Source organism: Cyprinodon tularosa, unplaced genomic scaffold, assembly GCF_016077235.1.
Source record: "Cyprinodon tularosa strain WSP-4 unplaced genomic scaffold, ASM1607723v1 ctg84, whole genome shotgun sequence".
Classification (NCBI taxonomy): domain Eukaryota; kingdom Metazoa; phylum Chordata; class Actinopteri; order Cyprinodontiformes; family Cyprinodontidae; genus Cyprinodon; species Cyprinodon tularosa.
In genome coordinates this window covers 3,313,283-3,333,385 of record NW_024039607.1, presented here as the reverse complement: position 1 = coordinate 3,333,385, position 20,103 = coordinate 3,313,283, and the positions used below count along the sequence as shown (strand labels likewise).

The 20,103-nt window shown below is 36.8% G+C and overlaps 1 protein-coding gene across 4 annotated transcripts; it reads left to right on the top strand.

Moving 5' to 3' along the window:
* Positions 1 to 165: 165 nt before the first annotated feature.
* Positions 166 to 20,103, top strand: sec31b (SEC31 homolog B, COPII coat complex component). Of its 4 annotated transcripts, XM_038272688.1 has the most exons (26): positions 166 to 308; positions 2,212 to 2,443; positions 3,572 to 3,767; positions 3,867 to 3,962; positions 4,280 to 4,420; positions 5,513 to 5,655; positions 5,742 to 5,841; positions 5,932 to 6,093; positions 6,400 to 6,552; positions 7,166 to 7,396; positions 7,471 to 7,545; positions 7,633 to 7,725; positions 7,809 to 7,920; positions 8,049 to 8,227; positions 9,348 to 9,474; positions 9,641 to 9,786; positions 10,888 to 11,061; positions 11,158 to 11,304; positions 11,367 to 11,559; positions 12,161 to 12,553; positions 12,708 to 12,746; positions 14,756 to 14,814; positions 16,383 to 16,508; positions 16,605 to 16,724; positions 16,851 to 16,922; positions 18,790 to 20,103. In XM_038272688.1, the coding sequence occupies exons 2-26, from the start codon at positions 2,241 to 2,243 to the stop codon at positions 18,967 to 18,969; spliced, it is 3,660 nt and encodes a 1,219-aa protein (XP_038128616.1). In that variant the 5' UTR covers positions 166 to 308; positions 2,212 to 2,240; the 3' UTR covers positions 18,970 to 20,103. The 4 variants fall into 4 exon arrangements, with proteins under 4 accessions (XP_038128616.1, XP_038128617.1, XP_038128614.1 ...); XM_038272689.1 differs by lacking the exon at positions 12,708 to 12,746; XM_038272686.1 differs by having other exon boundaries at positions 16,383 to 16,724.

The window sequence follows — 20,103 nt, the reverse complement described above, 5'->3', positions numbered from 1 at the left end:
TCTGTCATTTTCTCTTTTTCCGTTTAAGGACTAATCTTGCTTATTAAAAAAAAAATCTTAATGGTTTATTTTTTTTATCACAGTTTAAATTCTTAAAATGTAATCTACGCTGGAATCATCTTGATGATGATTGATGGGGTCAGGGCGTTAGGCAAAATGTAAGAGTTCGTTTAAAAATGTCCTAGTGGGCTACCGTAGCCTAGTGACAACACGACAGTAGCACTTTGGTCTGAAGTGCTAGCTTGACTGAAAAGTAGAATTGGAGCCAGGGGACGCGAACTGTCAAGCTTTTTTAGCAGACAGTTTACGTAAGTTGCTCTTTAAAACCCAATTTACTAACAAATTGTTTTATAGCTCTCAGTAAAACTGTTTCCTTTGCTTTTGGTTTGATGGCTAACGAGTAGCTAGCTACCAACAACAAAATCGGGTGTGGATAGAAACTGGATATAATGTATCACGTCGATCTGTAAGGCAGTTTTATTTATTGTTTGCTTAGAGCTATTTCAATCATAAATCTATAAAAATTATCTAATATTAATGGAAACTTGCAATGTGACATGTAAGGCTAAGACTATGAAAGCTAAGGCTACATGTGAAATGCTAACTCATTAGCTACATGTCAGATTAGAGGAGGAAATTTTAATTTAGAAGTTTGGGAACTTCGTAGGGTTTAAAGCTCCAAACTATATGCATGTAGCTAAAACTCTTAAAGTAATGAAGGGATAATAGTTCTATCAGAAGCTTTCCTTTCGCTGTAGGAAGTAAACGGGGTTTAAAGGGATTTCCGTTGGCAGGTAACACTGAAGGATGAGACAGCTAGACCAAAGTGAAAAATGTACAAATGGAGCTACACTGCAAAAATGATCTAGAAATAAGTCAACATTTCTTAAATTAAGTGTATTAACCCTTGCTTTGGGCAGATAAATAAGATGATCTCCCAATAGAATGAGTATTTCTACTCTTAAAATAAGATTATTAGATAATATGCACTTGAAATAAGACAATGCAATTGTTTTTTTGTTTTTTTTCTTATTTTAAATGTAAATTGTCTTGTTTCATTGGCAAGGTTTCACACTTACCTTCTCAATTCAAGAAAAAACGCACTTATTTTAAGAAAAAAATGACTTTAAATTGCATTTTTTTTCCAGTGTAATGGCCTCTGTCAGTGCTGGTCCACAGTGTAAAATTAAATATATTCAACTTAGCTGTCTACAGTGAAATTAACTTTCTTTTGCAAGAATGATAAGAGGATAATTTCATTTTCACCCACCGATGTTACATTTCCCTTTTCATTTTTGGTATCTTGTCGTAATTTTGTTGATATGTCTTGTTTCATATCTATTACCAAGAATTTCGTGATCCCCCCCTGCAGCTCCAAGTGGAACTTTTTGTGTTTTTGCAAAAGTCCTCACCTTGTTATAATTTGTATAGTATAATGTCTATAGTCAGCAAACTCTCCTAATTTACATCCATAGATAATTAACACTGATCCCGCTATTCATAAGTAAAATTATCTTGATCCAATTAATAAATAAATATACTGTACATGTTTATATGCCTTAGGTGTCAACATTTCTGTTATTGATCGTATTGTTGTTGTTTTTTTTGTGCTAAAACAGATTAATCGTGATTAATTGATTATTCAAAATAATCGTCAAATAATTCAGTAATACAATCACATTCTCACAGCTGTAGTGTAGTGTCTAAAAAAGAGGCATTTTCTAAAAGGACCCACTCAGATTACAAATTTAGTCAACTCTTTATAATAAAAAAAGTAATTTTAAATATAAAAAGAAATATATTTTATACGAAACGGATCAAGTGGTGTTGATTTTGCTTCAGCTGGTTCAACTTCTGTAAAAATGGAAATCTACAAGAACTTTTTGCAACCCTTTGCTACTTAATCATAAAAGTAGTTAATATTATTAAACTAAAATGATCTTGGTTGGTTAGTTTTTTGTTTTGTTTTGCTATTTACAATTTATTTAAAATGTTTAATAAAAGTTGAATGTTAATCTACTCAACAATTATGTTTTTAGATTAATCACTTTCATGAAAACAATACATTAGTCAATCACTAAAATAACTACCAGTTGCTTCTCTAGTTCTGATGTGTTTATCACTTTTACAGACAAGAAAATCTTAGATTGTCATTGGCTGGCTTTATTAACTTTGTTTAGGTAATATAGTGTTGTTGAATTGTCTGCCTAGGCTTTGAAACTTGAACAACGTAGTTGAATATGAGGCTGAAGGAAATTCAGAGGACTGCCCACCAGGCGTGGAGTCCTGCTGGACACCATCCTATCCACCTGGCCTTAGGAACATCAGCACAACAGCTCGATGCTTCTTTTAACACCACAGCTGCTATAGAAATATTTGAGATGGATTTTGCTGATCCGTCTCTCGAGATGCAGCTTAAAGGTTCGTTGCCCACCCCAAACAGGTATGCTATGATTTAATCTTTTTCATTTTTAATCCTACATTTCCAAATTCTGTAGTCGATCAACAAATGCTTAAAACAATTTGTTTCTGATTGTGCTTACCTGTGTGTTTTCAATAGGGTTGTCAAAAGTATCGATACTCAAAAAAGTATCGATACTGAAACGTTGTATCCGGATACAATACTCATTTTCAAAAGTATCGAGTACCAGTCGCACCTAAACAGTCATTCATCTAAAGTGCAGAATAGAGGAAAATGCACTTTCTGAACACTGTGATTGAATAATTCTGTGCTCTTTTCAGTTTCAGACTTTTTTTGTAACAGGTGCAGCTGCTGAGAATTATTTTTGTTTCTTAACCGGTTTGGCTAGTGTCATTGTTATGTGTGCAAAGCATAGCCAAAAAAGGAAAACTTAATTTTAATTTTGTAAGTTTTTTATCAAGCTTGCTAAATACTGTGCACAGCAAACAACCTCAAAATGTTGTTCTTATTGTTTATTGTATTTATTTATTGATTGTATTTTAATTATTAATCAAAATATTTCAGTTGAAATTTTATCCTTGTGGTATCGAAAATGGTATCGAGTATCGAATATTTTCCTTAGTATCGGTATCGAGTTGAAAAGTTTAGTATCGTGACAACCCTAGTTTTCAAAACAATTTTTCTATTGCCTGCCATAACTGTCTACTATGACATATTACTATGGCAGCTATGACAATAAAATGATGCATTTAATTTCCCTTTTCAACTAATTAAGTATTTTTGAACTAAATTGAAAAATTGATTTTTAGATATTTAAACTAAGTACAGGAAAACTGTCCAGACCCCTGGAACATTATTATTTTTTCTTATTTTCTTTTTACTTTACAGCCACAAGCTGTACTGCCTTTTGAATTTTTGTTGCACATAAGTTTTGAATATAAAGAACATATTGCACTTTTTTTTTTTTTTTCCTCAAACTGATGAGTGATATACAATAGCTTTAGTTCCATGATCCAGTGTCTTATATCACCACTATTTTCAGAGGAATGTCTCAGTTGTTTTTGCACATGTACAAGCTGACATTTGATCTTTTACAGGCTTTATAGTTGTTATAATAAGTTCAACATCCTGTTTATTTTGCTCCACAAGGTTGCACAGTATTGTATGGGTAAATTTTGGAACTGGAGAAGATGGCACCGGAGGGAGAGTTGTTGGCGGAAGTGAAAATGGCACATTGACTGTATATAATCCAGAGGCTATAATAAATTCTGGTGCAGATGCAATAATCGGGCAGTCTGACAAACATACAGGACCGGTCCGTGCACTTGATTTCAATCCGTTTCAGGTAAATTCTATGCTTTCATTAATGCCATCATGGACAGTTTATCCACGGACTCATCTTCTAGAATCCACAGTTTTCTATTTCTGTTGTTTTCTTGCACAGAATAATCTTCTTGCATCTGGAGCGAATGACTCAGAAATATACATCTGGGATCTAAATAACTTCAGCAGCCCAATGACTCCAGGAGCAAAAACACAGGTCAGTACCTCTTTAAAAAGATTTTGATATCTAGAAAAGTCACAAATACGCTAGCCTTAAAAATATATAATAATCTCATAACCTTTATAAGAACAAAACTAAATTGAAATGCTAGATCTCCAGCCAGTGTTATGCTCTATTTTGAAAGTTTCACAACTAAATTCTGATAGAAACCTCTGCTGGCTTTTGTGTCTGTTTTGCTCTGTTACAATAAAAGGATATAACAAATGATAGCTACCAAATTTCCCTGACTTTAAGGTTAATTCTCATTAAAAGGTATTTGAGAAACTTTTTTCATAACTCTTTTCTTGTTTCAGCCTGTTGAAGACATCAGTGTTGTTTCCTGGAACAGGCAGGTTCAGCACATCATGGCTTCTGCTAACCCTAGTGGGAAAGCGGTTGTGTGGGACCTGAGGAAGAATGAGCCCATCATAAAGATCAGTGATCACAGCAACAGAGTTAGTTATATTTCTTATTTTTTTTTTAGAATTTTTGTTTTTTATATACATTTGCCACTGAATTACATTGTGTTTAATTTAATTGTTATATAGTGTATATTTATCTGGTGATTTAATTGTACTTTTGTTGATTTTTTTTTTTTTATTGCAATAGAAATAATGGAGCATATTGTTCCTTACCTAAATATTTTGATTTCAGAAAGAGGACATAATGGACATGCTACTTCAAACGAACCTGACCTAAACCACTGAAAGACTATTACTTAATGTATTTTTATTTATTTAAATGTAACAAAGCCTGATAATGAACAGACTTCATGGCTAGTTTTCATCAATCTTTCTCTTCAGGAAAACATTGAACCATAAATCAAAATTTACAGACAAGCTAAAGCTCTCTACTAAATCAACCTGGGCTTCTTTAACATACGTACAGTGCCACAGGTGGATTGCCCTGTAATTCATGCATAAGACACTTAGGCCAAATATTGAATTTTTACACTGGAAAACATGGATATCCAGTTCAGTAATTTTTTTCTTAAAATAAGTGCATTTGTTCTTGGATTGAGGAGGTAAAAGACACATTTTGCCAATGGAGCAGGACAATTTACACTTAACATAAGAAAACACAATTCCATTGTCTTACTTCTAGTGCATATTATCTAATTATCTTATTTTAAGAGTAAAAATACTAATTCCATTGGCAAATAATCTCATTTACCTACTCAAATTAAGGATAAATACACCTGATTTAAAATTTTTTTACTTATTTCTAGATCGTTTTTCAAGTGTATACTTTATAGACTTTCATTGTTAAAAATGCTAACGTTTTAACCATTTTTAAGTGATATTTAAGTTTACTGAAAGACAGAAATTTGTGTTTTAAATGTTTGCAACTCATAGCAATATACCCAGCAGGTAAAACACTAGAAATATATAACATTATGACTTTGTAACTTTGAGACTACATATACGGTACTTAAAGTTTTTATTTCTGATCATCTCTCTTTTTTTTTTTTTTTTCTGGAAAATGATAAAACTGCTTGATGATAAATTGGTGTTGTGATTTAAGTCTGATCTGTTCTGTGATTTCAGATGCACTGTTCAGGAATGCTGTGGCACCCTGATGTGGCCACCCAGTTGGTATTGGCTTCGGAAGATGACCGACTGCCAGTCATTCAAATGTGGGACCTTCGTTTTGCCACGTCTCCCCTTAAAGTGCTTGAAAACCACAAACGGTAGAACTATTAAAGATTTTCTTCTTGTTCACATATGTACATACTTGCTCAACTATTTCAGAGTGTCCTGAATGTTTTTCTTCCAGAGGAATTTTGTCCATTTCTTGGAGCCAGGCTGATTCAGAGCTCCTTTTGAGTAGTGCTAAAGACAACAGGATCCTCTGCTGGAATCCAAACACTGGAGAGGTATGAGAGATTTTCACTTGCTTATATGTCATATCTAAATTATCTCTCCCCGACACATTGATCCTCACTGGAGTCTTTCTTTTATTTTAGGTCATTTATGAGCTTCCAACGACAAACCAGTGGTGTTTTGATGTCCAGTGGTGCCCCAGAAATCCAGCCCTCCTTTCAACAGCATCATTTGATGGGAGAATCACAGTTTACTCTGTGATGGGAGGGAGCTTGAAGGCTCAGCAGCAAAGCACTGCCGATATGGTGATTACTAGCTTCTGTTGCATTTGTTTCTCTGTCCACAAGATGGTGCTAGTGTGAAGCAACACATGCTGACTAATGAAAGTACTCTGAATTAGTGCAATGAGTACCTCCTGGGGCTTTACTTTGGCAATCCTCCATAACACCTGTCCATCACCATTATCATTGGATGTACTGAAGAAAACTGATTAAAATATCTTTTTAGAATCTGGAAGTTTTTTCCAGTTTTGCATGTTGTTTAAGTGTATTTAGAATTCAATGTTTATCTGAACAAATAATGTTTGTTTTTTGTTGTTTTTTTTTTAACAGATATCGTCCTCATTTGATTCAATGGATCCCTTTGGGACAGGACAAGTGCTGCCCCCTCTACAAGTTCCCCAGCCCAGTGTGCAGGACACCATCATCCCTCCTCTGAAGAAGCCACCTAAATGGGTGCGCAGGCCGGTTGGAGCTTCCTTTGGTGTAAGTCGAATGTTAGAATACTTCTTTTTGCAAAAGGGTTCAAAGTAGTTGTGCAGCTTATAAATATGGTGTTTCTAGGAAAATGTGTCAAAGAAAATCCCCATAACTAATAGTTTTCCTGTTGAGAGAACCTACTGCCTGAAGCGTGAATCTTTGCATCCTCTCAAGGGCTAATATCAGCGTCTCCATGCTGGTCTAATGAATGCTCTCCTGGCTCAGCCTATCAGTTCATGAATCGCCATGTCTCGGTAGATTAGATGTTTTGCAAATATCTTTCCGTTTACCCATCCCATGACATCTGAAGATAGTCGGTTGCCTTGGATGTTGTTTGATGGTTTCAATCAAATAAAGGGTGCTAAATGCATAAGCAAGACAGACATTTCTGATTTTATTTAAGTAAAAAAAAAAATTCCTTTTAAAAATTTTCATGATTATGCACTGATCTGTATTGCATAAAAATCCCACAAACCACTGACATAAGTGGTTGGAACATTAATACATTTACACTTATTAAAGCGGTATAACAGCATTTGCCAAGAATTGTTTGTATGTAGATTAACTCTATTTGTTTTTTTTTCTTACTGTTGATTTTGGTTTGCTTTTGTTTTGTCAGTTTGGTGGAAAGCTGATAACCTTTGAGAATCCAAAGCTTCCTCCGGCGCAGAGCCCCCAGCCTCTCCCCAGACAGGTCTTTGTGAGCCAGGTTACCACGGAGACAGAGTTCCTCCAGCGCTCCAGGGAGCTTCAGGCGGCGCTGCAGTCGGGTTCGTTCAACAACTACTGCCAGGCCAAGATTCAGAACGCCAAGTCCGATTCGGAACAGGACATTTGGAAGTTCCTTCTGGTAGGAGTATCTTCATGTTGACATGTAGCTTAAGTCTTTCAGCCAGTTTGATGTTTTGCTTCTTTTGATCACAGGTGAACTTTGAGGACGAGGCCCGCATTAAATTCCTTAAACTTTTGGGTTTCAGCAAAGATGAATTGGAGAGAAAGGTATTTTTCTCTTTTACATGGTATTCTTGACCTATTTTTTATTTTGTCATTTAGGGTTGTAGCTGTTAAAGTATTATGTTTGTGTAGATTTCAAAATGTTTGGGGAAGAATTTCCAGTCCAACGGTCATGGAGTTGATGCAAAAGATTTAGCGGAGAAGATGCAGCGTTTAACAACTGAGGTCAGCTGATCTCCCATCTGTCCATTTAACTTTCATATTACCTGATTATTTAAAAATAAAAGCTACATTTTTTCTTTCCCCAGAGGTCAGATGAAGCTGCAGCTGATGTTCGAACCTCAGGCTCCATTTCACCAGCAGACTTCTTCAGTCATACTCCAAAGGAGAATTCCACCTTCCAAATCCCTGTTTCATGTGGTAAAAGTTATTCTCATTCAAATGCACTTAGGGATATTTTTCACTTTGTTGCTCTTTCTGTTGACTGTAATCATGGTAGTTTCTGTTGCATACCTGATTAATAACAACCACGCTGATCTTTTGCACAGACACTGACGGTTTGATAAGCCAGGCGTTGCTGGTTGGTAACTTCGAGGGTGCTGTTGATTTGTGTCTCAATGATGGTCGCTATGCTGAAGCCATTTTGCTGTCCATCAGCGGTGGAGAGGATCTTCTCAAGAAGACACAGCAGAAATACCTTAGCAAGCAAAAAAACAGCATTTCAATGGTAGGAATACAATTCAGGAGCATTTCATTAAAAACAAATATCATTGTAAAGTAAATGAATTAAATTTTAGTTCAGAAAGTGAAATTTGCAAGTGATTATTACACCGGAGTAAATCGTTTAAGTGGTTATTGTAGTTGATCCATGTGGGTTAAAGGTATACTGCAGACTTTTGACCTAAAGAGTTAATGCATATGAATTATTTTAAAATATTTCTCAGGCTAACATAAAGCGCTTGACTCTATCAATGCTACGAGCGGGGCTCCCCTCTTGAAATACCGCCTATCTAAGTTGGGAGAAGATGCACCGTTGTTGGCCAGGTCATGTGACCTGGAAGATTCTATTGCTTTATGGCCACAGGCTCTTATATAGTCGATGAGCTAATGCTTTTGATCTAGTATTTTTCCACCTGCTCGACTACTGGATATGGCTGAGGCAAGGAAAAAGTTTAAACCTGAGCAGGCTAAAAAGAGAAAAAATAAAACTTATTAAGATTAACAAAGAAAAGGAGGCAGCCTAAATAAGTTTGTGTTTGATGTACTGTGGCTAATAGGTGGAAACGGGCAGTAAATGACAAAAACAGGAACAAACACATTATTGATTTAAACTTTAAATAAAACAAACAACAACAAAATAACTGTCATAGAAAAGTGCTGTAATAACAGAATATAGATGGATGCAAATGCTGCAAATACCACAAACAACAAGTTAAAAAAGCTGCAAACTCACTCGTCAAAAGGGAAGAGCACTTTGAGGGTGTCAACCACTGAGTCACATGGTGCAGCAGTATATTTAACTATATAAAATGCTGCTTTGCTGTAACATTTTTAAAATACATGAGGAAAAAATTAAAGGGATTTTTAAAATTGTGGAATTGTTTCTGCTACTGCATTCATTAATGCTTTTGCAACACCTTTCAACTTTTTGCCTTGTGTACCTGTCGGCCACTGTAGCAATCAGTCTATATAGAACGAGCTTTACTTCATAATGAGATTTACTGACATAAGTTTTCTGATAATTCTTATCTTAAATGCACCTAAATGCAGTTGCTGAGGTCATGCAGACACAAGAGAAACTTATATTTTTCTAAATCACCATTCATGTTATTCCCATCAAACTCCAGCTTATATCATCAGTGGTGACCCAGAACTGGAGAGACATAGTACAGAACTGTGAGCTTGACAACTGGAAGGAGGCCCTCGCTGCTCTACTGACTTATGCTCATCCAGAAGACTTTGCTTGTTTTTGTGGTAAGATAAACTTTTTAATTGATGTATGAGTCAAGTTATAGCTTGTCTTGTTTCTTGTGGACTGTTTGTTTGACTTTCTCACTAACATCAGCCTGTGTCTGTCCTTGCTCTATTTAACCTTTCTCCTGCATTTATTATTTGGGTATTTTCTCATTTGTCCTGCAAGATACCCTGGGAAACCGGTTGGAGCACGAGGGCACAGAGAAGCGCTGCCTGCAGGCCTGTCTATGTTACATCTGCTCGGGAAACATTGAAAAGCTAGTGGAGTGCTGGGCCTTGCACAGAGACTGCTCTTCTCCTCTTGGGCTGGAGGTATAAGTTCAGATTTATTGGGGAATTTCGATCTGCAATCATTTTAGTGGGGAATAGTTCAGTTGAGACATTTTAAAAGAATTTAAAATAGCTTTGATCTAAAAGTGCGTTCACATCGAATGCGATCTGGGCTTCAAAAAGGCAGAAATTTTGACACTGGATCAAACATCAGCTCTGGATTCTCTGCACTCTGGTTGTTTATCTGCTCTGTTCTGTAGCTACAAGCTAGAAAACAGCTTGGCTTTATTTACTGTGATGAGTTTAAATAATTGTTTTAATATATTTTTAGTAAGAAATTCCACCTCGAAACACCAGCTGTGCAGTCAGTTCATTAGGATTATGATCCTACTAAAGTATGCAGTTCTGCTTTGGAGCTCCAGACCTCCAGCATACCGCTGGGAAATCCCCACTGAAAGCTCACAAAGCTGCCCGCCTGGGGGGGGATTTCCAGCTGCTGTTCTAGAATTTGGCATAAAGAGTTTTTAAGGTTTGTGCAAAAAAACTACAATTACCAGAATATACAATCAAATATTTTTTTGTTGGCATATTTTAAAATTTTTTGTTAACTTAGGTATTTATAAACTGCTCTACATGTTGAATAAAAAATGCTTTGAGCAGCAATAATGATCAGAGCTCACTCTCTTTTCTTTGTATATAAAAATCCATTTTCCCAGCTTTTTTATTTTTTAAACTTTGGAGTTAAACCCCTTTATATTTATTTAGTCTTAATATGCAGTCAGCTGTGCAAAAGCGATAACCGTTTGCATGTAGTATCCATCTCCCATAAAAAAGTCCTGGTTCAGCTTTTCTTTGGCAAAAGTTAAAATTTCTAAAATCCAGTGTTGGACGCTACGACACCTGCATACGCCGTTCTCGATCCTTTGGAAGTGCCGCTGGACCCTTAGACTTTGCATGTAAATCAGATGCTTTGACGCCTAAAACACATTCTGTGTGAACACACCATAAGTTGGCTCAGAAAGATGTAAAATATCTCCAGGTCGAAATCCAACCTCGTTTTCTGTCTTGTCTCTGAAATCTGGGTTTGTAAAAAATGATGTGTATGTATGTGAATTCATGTGATTATTGCATGTTTTGTTGTAGGATCTGGTTGAAAAAGTAATGATGCTACGAAAATCAATTGAGCGCCTCCGCAACAGCGAAGTAGCAGTGCAGAGTCCTATTCTGGCTGAGAAGCTAACCTGCTATGCTGGCATACTGGCTGCAGAGGGCAGCTTAGCAACTGCAATGACATATCTGCCTGACAACTCGGACCAAGTAGGGAGCCATATTTTAACACTTCTAGTTCCAGTTTTTAGTCTTTTTTAGTTGGAATTTCTAAATCTGGGTGTATGAACATTTCTGTCTCAATAGCCTGGGATCAGGATGCTGAGAGACCGGCTGTCTCATGCTCAGGGAGAGGCTGCTGCCCAACAACAGGCTTCAAATACCTTCAACAGGGTCGGCGGGCCAACAGCTAACCCCATTTCTGTAGCTCATGCACCTAAAGCACCAATTATGGTAAAAGTTGATTTGTCATAGATTTGTTTCTGATAACAGAAAACATTTTTTACTAATTTTAGAGTCAGTACCAGCCATCTGCTCCAGCCCAGGTGACGTCCCAACAACAACCTGCAATGCCATCGATTTTTACTCCGCAAGTCCCTCCACCCAACCCAGGCCCGGGTCTGCCGTCCTCCACTCATGTTCATCCACCCAGTTCCACCCGCCCAGTTGTAAGACCTCCCTACCCGCAACATCCTGCTGCAGCACCAGGTTTGACAGCTTTCACCTTGGTTTAAAGAATCTTTACAATGGTCTGACAAACCATGACATACCCTAAGACTTTTTAACATTGTGTCCTGTGACAACCCTAAATTTCAGTGGGACATTTTTGAAAAGAAAACAGAAAGGAGTGCATTGCTTTAAACAAAATAAAAATCCAAAATATTTTGCATGCATTACATCCTCATTTCTAAATATAATCCATTGCAAAAGTTTCCTTTAGAAGTTACATCATTATTATCACAAAGTTTCAAACATCGGGTGAGATAGTTTGACCTAAGTAGAGGACATCCCTGGAAGAACTATTCATGTTTAAGGTCACAGCATTTAATCTGACTGACCTCAAATTATTTTGATAAGAACAACTAAAGACTTTTCAGCAAAAGGTTGTTCCATAAAGTACTGACTAAACATTTAAAACCCCTGTATCCCTTTTTCATTTGCTCCCCAATGAAGTCATTCATTGTGTTGAGTGATACCTTTATATTTCAAAGTATGTTGATGTTAGTTTTGGGGAATATAATAAAATGTGAAAATTGAAGAAACATGGATGCATTTTAAATCAATATTTCCTATTTCTGTACTTTTCCAGCTTTCTCTTCTCATCAGCCATTCCAGCCTCAGCCTGTTTCCACTGGTGGACCCTTCTCTCCTACAGGCCCGCCCATGCCAGCAGCAAGCTTATCAGGGCCTCCATTACCCCCTTCATCCTCCACCCCTGGAGGCCTACCCCCCACTCCGAGCCCAGGGGTGCCCCCAATAGGCTTTGTGCCCTCTACCTCTTTACCCTCAGGCATGACGCCGCCCAGCTCACAACCAGGAGCCCCAGGTCCCATGTACCCAGGCAGCTTCCACAGCCAAGGCCCATCCCCTCCCATGGCGTCTGGTTCTTACTCTCCTATGGGAGCTGGATACCCCCAAGGAGGTCCTGGAGCTCCTGCAGCAAAGCCCTTCCAGGCTCCTGTTGTTGCTCCTCCTCCTACAGGTAAAATGAATCATGTTCCAGCAAGAACTTTAATTCCTTTAATCTGGTTTTTATTTTATGTTTTACCAAACTGTTTTAACATAAAGAACTGATCTACACAGTATATCTGACATCAATGCGTCTATTCAGATGTGACACCGTTTTTAATTTACAGGTTATTTTCCTTGGCTGAATTCAGAGTGTGATCATCCAGGTGATACGTTTGGTGCTTTATATGGAAAATCGAGCATATAGCGGTTTCCACAGCTCGAACAAGATTACGCTTTGCTATTGAATTGCATTTGTTTCTGTGTTGCTTGTACTTACCCTTCCTTGTAGATTTAAAGCATACCATTTAGGTTTTGAAATTTAGAAATTATTTTGTATATTCTTACAGTTAGTAGTAAAGATTATGGCTTATTTCTGGGTTTGGGCAGCGATCTTAACACATTTTCTTATTTATTTTAATAACTATATTACCAAAGACATAAAAATGGGCAAAAAAAGAGTGTTTTAAAACAAACAGAAATTGCAAAGAACATGTCCTCCATAAAAATAAACAACAGCATCCCTTATATAGTGTAGCTCTTAATTTAGGCTAAGCGATTTCTGAACAGCTGTGAACATTTCCCAACATGTACCAGGGCAAAACTGAAAACTGCCAAGGATAAAAAAAAAAAACCCTTGTATTGTATTACTTTGAGCTTTTTATTATTTCCTGAACTTTGATATCTACTCTCTAACAGCTTGAATCAACCGCAGACATCTCTTGACTTTACACAGAATGTAGTTTCCTTTTAGGTGTATTCTTACACCTGTGTGCTCCATCTCTCTTCACTGATACTTAATGTAGGTAACAGTGAGTTTTCATTCAGTAACTGCATCTAAAGTGTTATTACTGTGACCTGATGGTGCTTAGATGTGTGTTCACAAGTCGAAAAAAAAATTGATAGAGTTTCTGACCAAAGTATTATTTAAGGGTACTAATAGTTGTTTGAAATGTGTAATATTTTTTAAGTGTATCTCTAGCTATTAGTAGTTTTTTCCTTAGTGAGATATAAATTATAAAATGAAAGGGTAGATATATTATGTCAATACATTTTAATCAGTTATTTATTGACCTTAAACATATGTAGTGCTTGTATTCTAACCTTCACTTTGATATTGTTACCTTTGCAGGGTACCAGTATCAAACCATATCACAGGTTCTGGAAGCTTCCGATGAATCTTGGCTTATTTAACTGTTTGGATTTGCATAAACGCTGATAATCTGAGTGCTGAAAAAAAGTTGTTTTGACTTGCAGTGTGTTGCTATGTAGACTAACCTTGGTTCATAGGTCACACATGAAATCTAAAGAGTCAGATTGAGATGATGTTTTCACTTTGTCAGGTGATAATTGGTGAATCCAAAGGATAAAACGATTCCAGTAAAAGGGACTCAGAAAGCTTATCTGCCAGGTTAAAATGTTGGGAGTTGATGTGGCTACTACAGTGCCTGAAAATAATTTTGATTTTCTTTTTTCTTCCACATTTTGAAACATTTTAGATACACACTTAAATGTATTAATTTGGGGTTTAATGTTAGTCCAACAGTAAGCAATGTTCCACTTTTAGGGCCATGAATGTAGGTCATGAAGTAAAATGGCAGCATGGTGGCAGCAGCATCATAGGGTTTATGATTGATTTTATTATGTTGTTTTTATGTGTTTTTATATGTCTTATTGTACTGCTGCCTCTTGGCCAGGTCTCCCTCGAAAAAGAGATTTTATCTTAAGGGACTTCCTGGTAAAATAAAGGTTAAATAAAATAAAATGCTGTGATGATGGTGTTCGACAGGGACAGATTAGCTGCTTAGGGTTGGGTGGAAGGTGGATGGGACTCAGTTAAGGAAAATCCTGAAAGAAGATCTGTCATATTCTGCACCTTTTTCTGCTTTTATTTTAACTTTTTTACTTATAATTGGGAAAAAGTGAATGGGGATACAACAAGTACTTTACATAAACACAGTTCATTTGTTTTTCGCCTTAACTCACCAGCAGACAAACCAGTGGACAAGCCAGTACAGCAGTTAGTTGTCTGACTGGTGTATTCACATATTCACTTTAAACATTTTAAATATGAGTGAAGGAAGCTTTATATAAATGCATATTTGTTTGCCTGCTTCTGGCTAAAACTTTTTTTTTAAAATATGTTTTAGCTAATCTCCTAATCGTTTTAATATAGGACCACAAGAAGGCTGGAATGACCCACCAACGGTACGCGGTGGACCCAGAAAGAAGAAGGTATTTATTACGGGTTTTTTTCTCAGTAATGTCATAAGGAAGTAAAGAACTTCATGTTAGTGTTTATAAATAAAGCTGATGGATCTTTTGAGGGTTTAGATTTAGGTTTTCAGGCACATTTGTAAGCACTTAAGTGTGACTGTTATGAGATAAGTAATGACAGTTTATCTGATGTAGGATTTGCTTTGAACCTGAAAATACCAGATATTGCACTCTGAAATGTCAGGTTTTAATGTAAACATTTTGTTCAAATTTGTTAAAGGGAAAAACTAAAAATGACGTATTTGGGTGTAACAGCTGAAACACTTTTCAGGCTTTAATTTACAGTTTTTGTCCATTTAACCATGCAGAAATTCTTCTAATCGTTTTATTCCCGGCTAACTTTAGGAGACCGACATTTTCTCTCAGATTTAGTTGCAAACTGAATATACTAAATAATAAAAATACCTCTTTTTACCTTACACTTTCCATTTAGTCTTTCCGTGAACCTTTTGGACCCTGAGCGTTCTCTTAATGGCTTTTCTTTTCCATATAGATTTTGGCTAAGCTTTGCTGCTCCAACTGCTCACTTTGTAGTTCCAAAGGGAGTGGCTGACCTTGTGTCTATTTTGGTAAAATAATTTATAACCAGGATTATGACCAGTATTTAATAATGGAGTCATACATAAAATGTACAATTTCATTTTAAAATGTGCGATTACAAAAGAGTTTTCAAATGGTTGCATTTCTTCTCCAGAAAACTACATGCAGGTGTCAAAATTAATGAACAACGCAATAACTTTATCAGAAGGAAATCCTGGTCCAGTAATGGAAGTTTTGTAATTCACATGTCAAGACATCTTAGGCACTCATGTGGAACTTGATGTATAAGTTGGGTGTCACCTGGAAAGCTGCCAGATCAGTCATGTTATAATGTGCCGCACCCTTTAGCCAGTGCACTGCACTACCAGTCGACTTGGTGGAAAAACTGGTATGAAAATAGTTTTTTGTTGTTTGCTGATTTGATTTTTTTAAGTCAACACAACAGACAACAACTAACAAACGGGTCTATGTGGACCAGGAGTATGATAATAAATGACTAATGTAGTGAGAATGTAATACTTGTTTCAACTCTTCTCCTTGCTCTTTATCTGTGGGATGCAAATGAACTGAACTTTATTTGAAGTTAATCAGATTCAGTGTGTTAAATTAAATTGGCACCAGTGTTTGTTCAAAGGTGTGTACACTTATGAACCCAGGCCTTATGCAGTGTTTTCTGTGTTTGCCTGTTTATATCATGTTTTTTTTTTGTTTGTTCCTTAGTTGACATAAAAACATAAAGACTTTTGAAATTATTTTGTTTGCAGCACAAAAATTGGGATTTTAAACCAAGTTTCAATCTACTGTGTCACAACGTCTCAAATCGACAGAATAATCTATTTGCAAAATAATCATTAGTTGCAGCCCTTATCTTGATGCATAACAAGGTTATAACTCTGCATTAAATGTACCCTTTTATTGCAGCAGAAAAGTTAACCCGAAGATATATTTCGTATGTTTTAAATGTACACTTTTAATGTGAATTACAGGTCCCTGACAACTACACTCCACCAGCCCCAATCACTGCTCCTGTAATGGGTTTCTCAGTGGAGGCTCCACAGCCGCAGAACCACACCCAGGTCCCCCCTGGAGCCCCTCAGGAGCCCAGTGTGCAGGTTTGTTTCATAACAATGGAGGCTTTTTCTGAATTCTCTCTTATCTGCTCTGCAAAAATGTCATCAGCTTCTTTTTTGTGTACATTTGTCACTCAGCTCCTCCAGCAGCTGCCAGCAGAAAGAGTGGAACAGAAGGAAATCCCAGCGGAACACATGGTCCTGAAAACCACCTTTGATAGCTTAGTTCAGCGTTGCCAGCTGGCAGCAGGAGATCCTGTAAGTCCTCCACATATGGCAGTGTCCTGGTGCTAGTGTTTTTTATTTTTTATAATCAGTTTGTAGCCTGCGTTCTTTGCATGGATGAATGGATATTATGCCGTAAAACATGTCAATCTTTTTCAGCAAACAAAACGGAAGCTTGATGATGCTGGAAAGCGTTTGGGAAACCTGTACGATAAGCTGAGAGAGCAGTCGGTAAGGATTTAATTTGTGTTTAAACAGAGTAAATGGTAATGAGAGCAGCATAGGGTCGTATTTTCTAACCGATGCTCCACAGCTCAGAGAACCAGGTCAGCAGGCAGTCTGAGGTGATCAATATGTTCCCAGAGGCGAGATGTAAACTAACTGAAGCCGATCAGACTGCATCCATGGCAATGGCACTAATGTTGTTTTTTAGTCTATGCTTTGTGTCAAACTGTCATTTTAGTTTTTAGCACTTTTATTCACATTGAAACTCTTTTGTTTATTTAAGTTAAAGCCAATGAAAACTTAAGGATTTTTGTCTTATTTTAATCAGAGTAACTCATGACTATTTTAGTCTAGTCTTCGTTAATGAAAACTGCAGACATTTTAGTCTAGTTTTAGTCATGCTTTTTATTGTTTTATGTTCTTCTAGTCAAACTCATTTCACTAATCAGCGCCTAGTTAGAGCTAATTAACATATGTCCATGTGTGTTGCTGTCAATGCAGGAAAATAATATAGTTTCTCTCGCGCACACATACAAGCAAGTTTGTTTACAGGATTTATGGGGACATTTCATTGACTTACATTCATTTTATATGGCCTAACCTAGACCCTTACCCTACCCATTACCACCATATATCCAGCCTAACCTGAACTAGACCTTAGTCCTATACCTGCACCCACCCTAAGAAGAGAACTTTACATTATGGCGATCAGTTGAATGTCCCCATAGGTACCTGTATGTACCTTGTGTTTTTCACATACCCACGCAAACAAGAGGCCGTTCGGAGTGAAATAGAAAATTACGTTAATGTAAACATACCGCGATTTCATAATGGAAGATCTTACAATGTCTTTTTAGATTCATGGTTATTTTACAGCCGCATTTGTCCTCATCTTATTCCACGATACATTCTGTTTAGTTTTCCACTTGGTTGTAATTAAAGTTTGTCCAGACATCCAACTCACTCACTTGTGAACTACATTTAGCCTTGTTTTTATTTGTCCATAAATATTATATATTTTATTTTAGTTCCGGTCACAAAAACATCATTAACATTTCGTCACGTGATATTGACGACGATATTTCTTCCTAATTTTCATTGAAAAAAGCAAACGGAACTTAAGATACATGTCAGAAGTTTATTTTCTGTAGCATTTTTTTTTAAAATGACTAATTCTTATAGTTAAAGCTTGGGACTGAGAAATAACATTTGCATGCATGATAACATTTGTTTAAAATTAGCCTTTTCGAAACTGACATAAAAAGATCAGCAGGGCTAAAAGATTTAGACATTTATTAGTGTCCTTGCACTATAGGGCATATAAAGCTAAAGGAGGAAATACACCACATGCATTTATGGCACGTGACGTCAACCATGCGGCTTACCCACGTATTTATCACCAAACAATGTAAAGCAACATGTTTCTGACCTGAGAAATTTCGTTACATGGGTAAGGAATTTTAGTGGTATATAGGTATGTTAAACGGTGAACAGATCTGCAAAAGAAAGAAATTTAATATGGTAACTAGGATGCTTATTGCTTATGAGGGACAATGTGGGACAGATGCACCTTTTTCACTTTTACAGTTGTTCTACATCATGCTCCCTTAATTTTTTATTTTGAAAAAATAACTTCCAGCTCTCTGAGAATCGCCTATCATTAGCTTCACCCAGTTATAATCTGTTGATTCTGTCTTTGAATACACCCATCTATCTTTTTCATAGAAAATACACTCTGTAAATTTACAGTTAAGATTTAGCTTTATTCTCAAAGTCATTTGAGTCTTGGTAAAATAGGAATCTTTGTAAAGAAAAACTCAGAGCTTGAATTTGATATGAAAAACAACTAAGTAAACACTGCCTTCCTTTTTAGCTCTCTCACAATATCCTGGGCGGACTCCATGAGATCAGTCGCTGCGTAGCGAGCCAGAACTACCAGCGGGGCCTGGAGGTCCACACTCAGGTGGTCAGCAGCAGCAACTTCAGCGAGATCTCTGCCTTCATGCCCATCCTCAAAGTGCTCATGACCATCGCCAACAAGCTGGGCGTTTAAAACCTGCAGACAACACCAACCACTCTTCAGTGTTACCATGATGTTGTATACGTATTTATTTTCCTTTAAGAGCCGACGAGGTGTAAGCCATGAGAATAGTGGCTGATGCCGTTACAGAACCTGGTTCTGATGGTTCCTCACAGAGGATGAGTGTGTTTGAAGCAGAAAGGTGGAGTTTTATGGGTATCTGTTGATGTTGCTGTGCTTATCTTTGCCAGAAGATGAATGTATTCAGAAAGTGGCTCGGTGTAAATTCAAATAGTGATGTGATACATGAAACCGGTTGTTTAAAAAGTAGGTGCATTTTCATAAAACACGTTACATAGTGCTGCAGTGTGTATTTTTCTTTAAAGCGCTGGCAGATGTTCCAACAGCTTAACAGACATGCAACACTCCAGCTGCACCAACAAAACATTCAGGGCTCACATTTTCATAAATTATGAATAAAATCTGGGTCATCCTCACAATCCACCCTCTGCACTCGGTGAGGGAGGACTACGACTGCACAATGTGTGCCCCTTTTTAAAAACGAGCTGCATTACAGGCATTTTGTGAACTCCGTCATTAAATTTTTGATTGTTCTGTAATTATGGTGCAGGGAGATTCTGGGCCAAAGCACTGAAGAATGTTTTGTCTAATAAGTAGATTTTATTTTTAGTTTCAGTAAGATTCAACATTAGCTAGTGTGAATTTTTTTTTCTTCCCATTTTGCCCTCATATTTGCTTTACTGTGCATGCTTTCCTCTATTTACCCTCAGATAACTTTAAATAGCAGCTTCTAGAACAAAACTTAGAATATTTTCTGTTTGAACTGCAAATAAATGAGCCTGTCCCACTGTTTCAGGTCCTCTTACTCCATGTTGACAGCTATGTTTCATTTTGTAACATCAATTTTTAATCTTGTGTTGAATGGAATGATAACATGTAAGCAAATTGAAAGACTGCAGATGATGTTCTTAGTTTTGTAGCTGCTTATAATAAACAGATTTGGGTTTTTTTGAGGGGGAGGGCAGCAGAAGGCAGGAAAGTGCCTCACTGTGCCTGTTTTAGTTGCACAGATATTTATACAATCCATGTTGCTTACTTTCCTCATTTCGATATCTCTTTTTGAAATAAAGTTCCACTTAAAATATG

Coding starts and splice junctions, on each gene's coding strand:
- sec31b (XM_038272686.1), top strand. CDS start 2,241: ATGAGGCTGAAGGAAATTCAGAGGACTGCCCACCAGGCGTGGAGTCCT. Junction 7,546..7,632: donor AAGATGAATTGGAGAGAAAG/GTATTTTTCTCT, acceptor ATGTTTGTGTAG/ATTTCAAAATGTTTGGGGAA. Junction 16,725..16,850: donor AGCTGGCAGCAGGAGATCCT/GTAAGTCCTCCA, acceptor AATCTTTTTCAG/CAAACAAAACGGAAGCTTGA.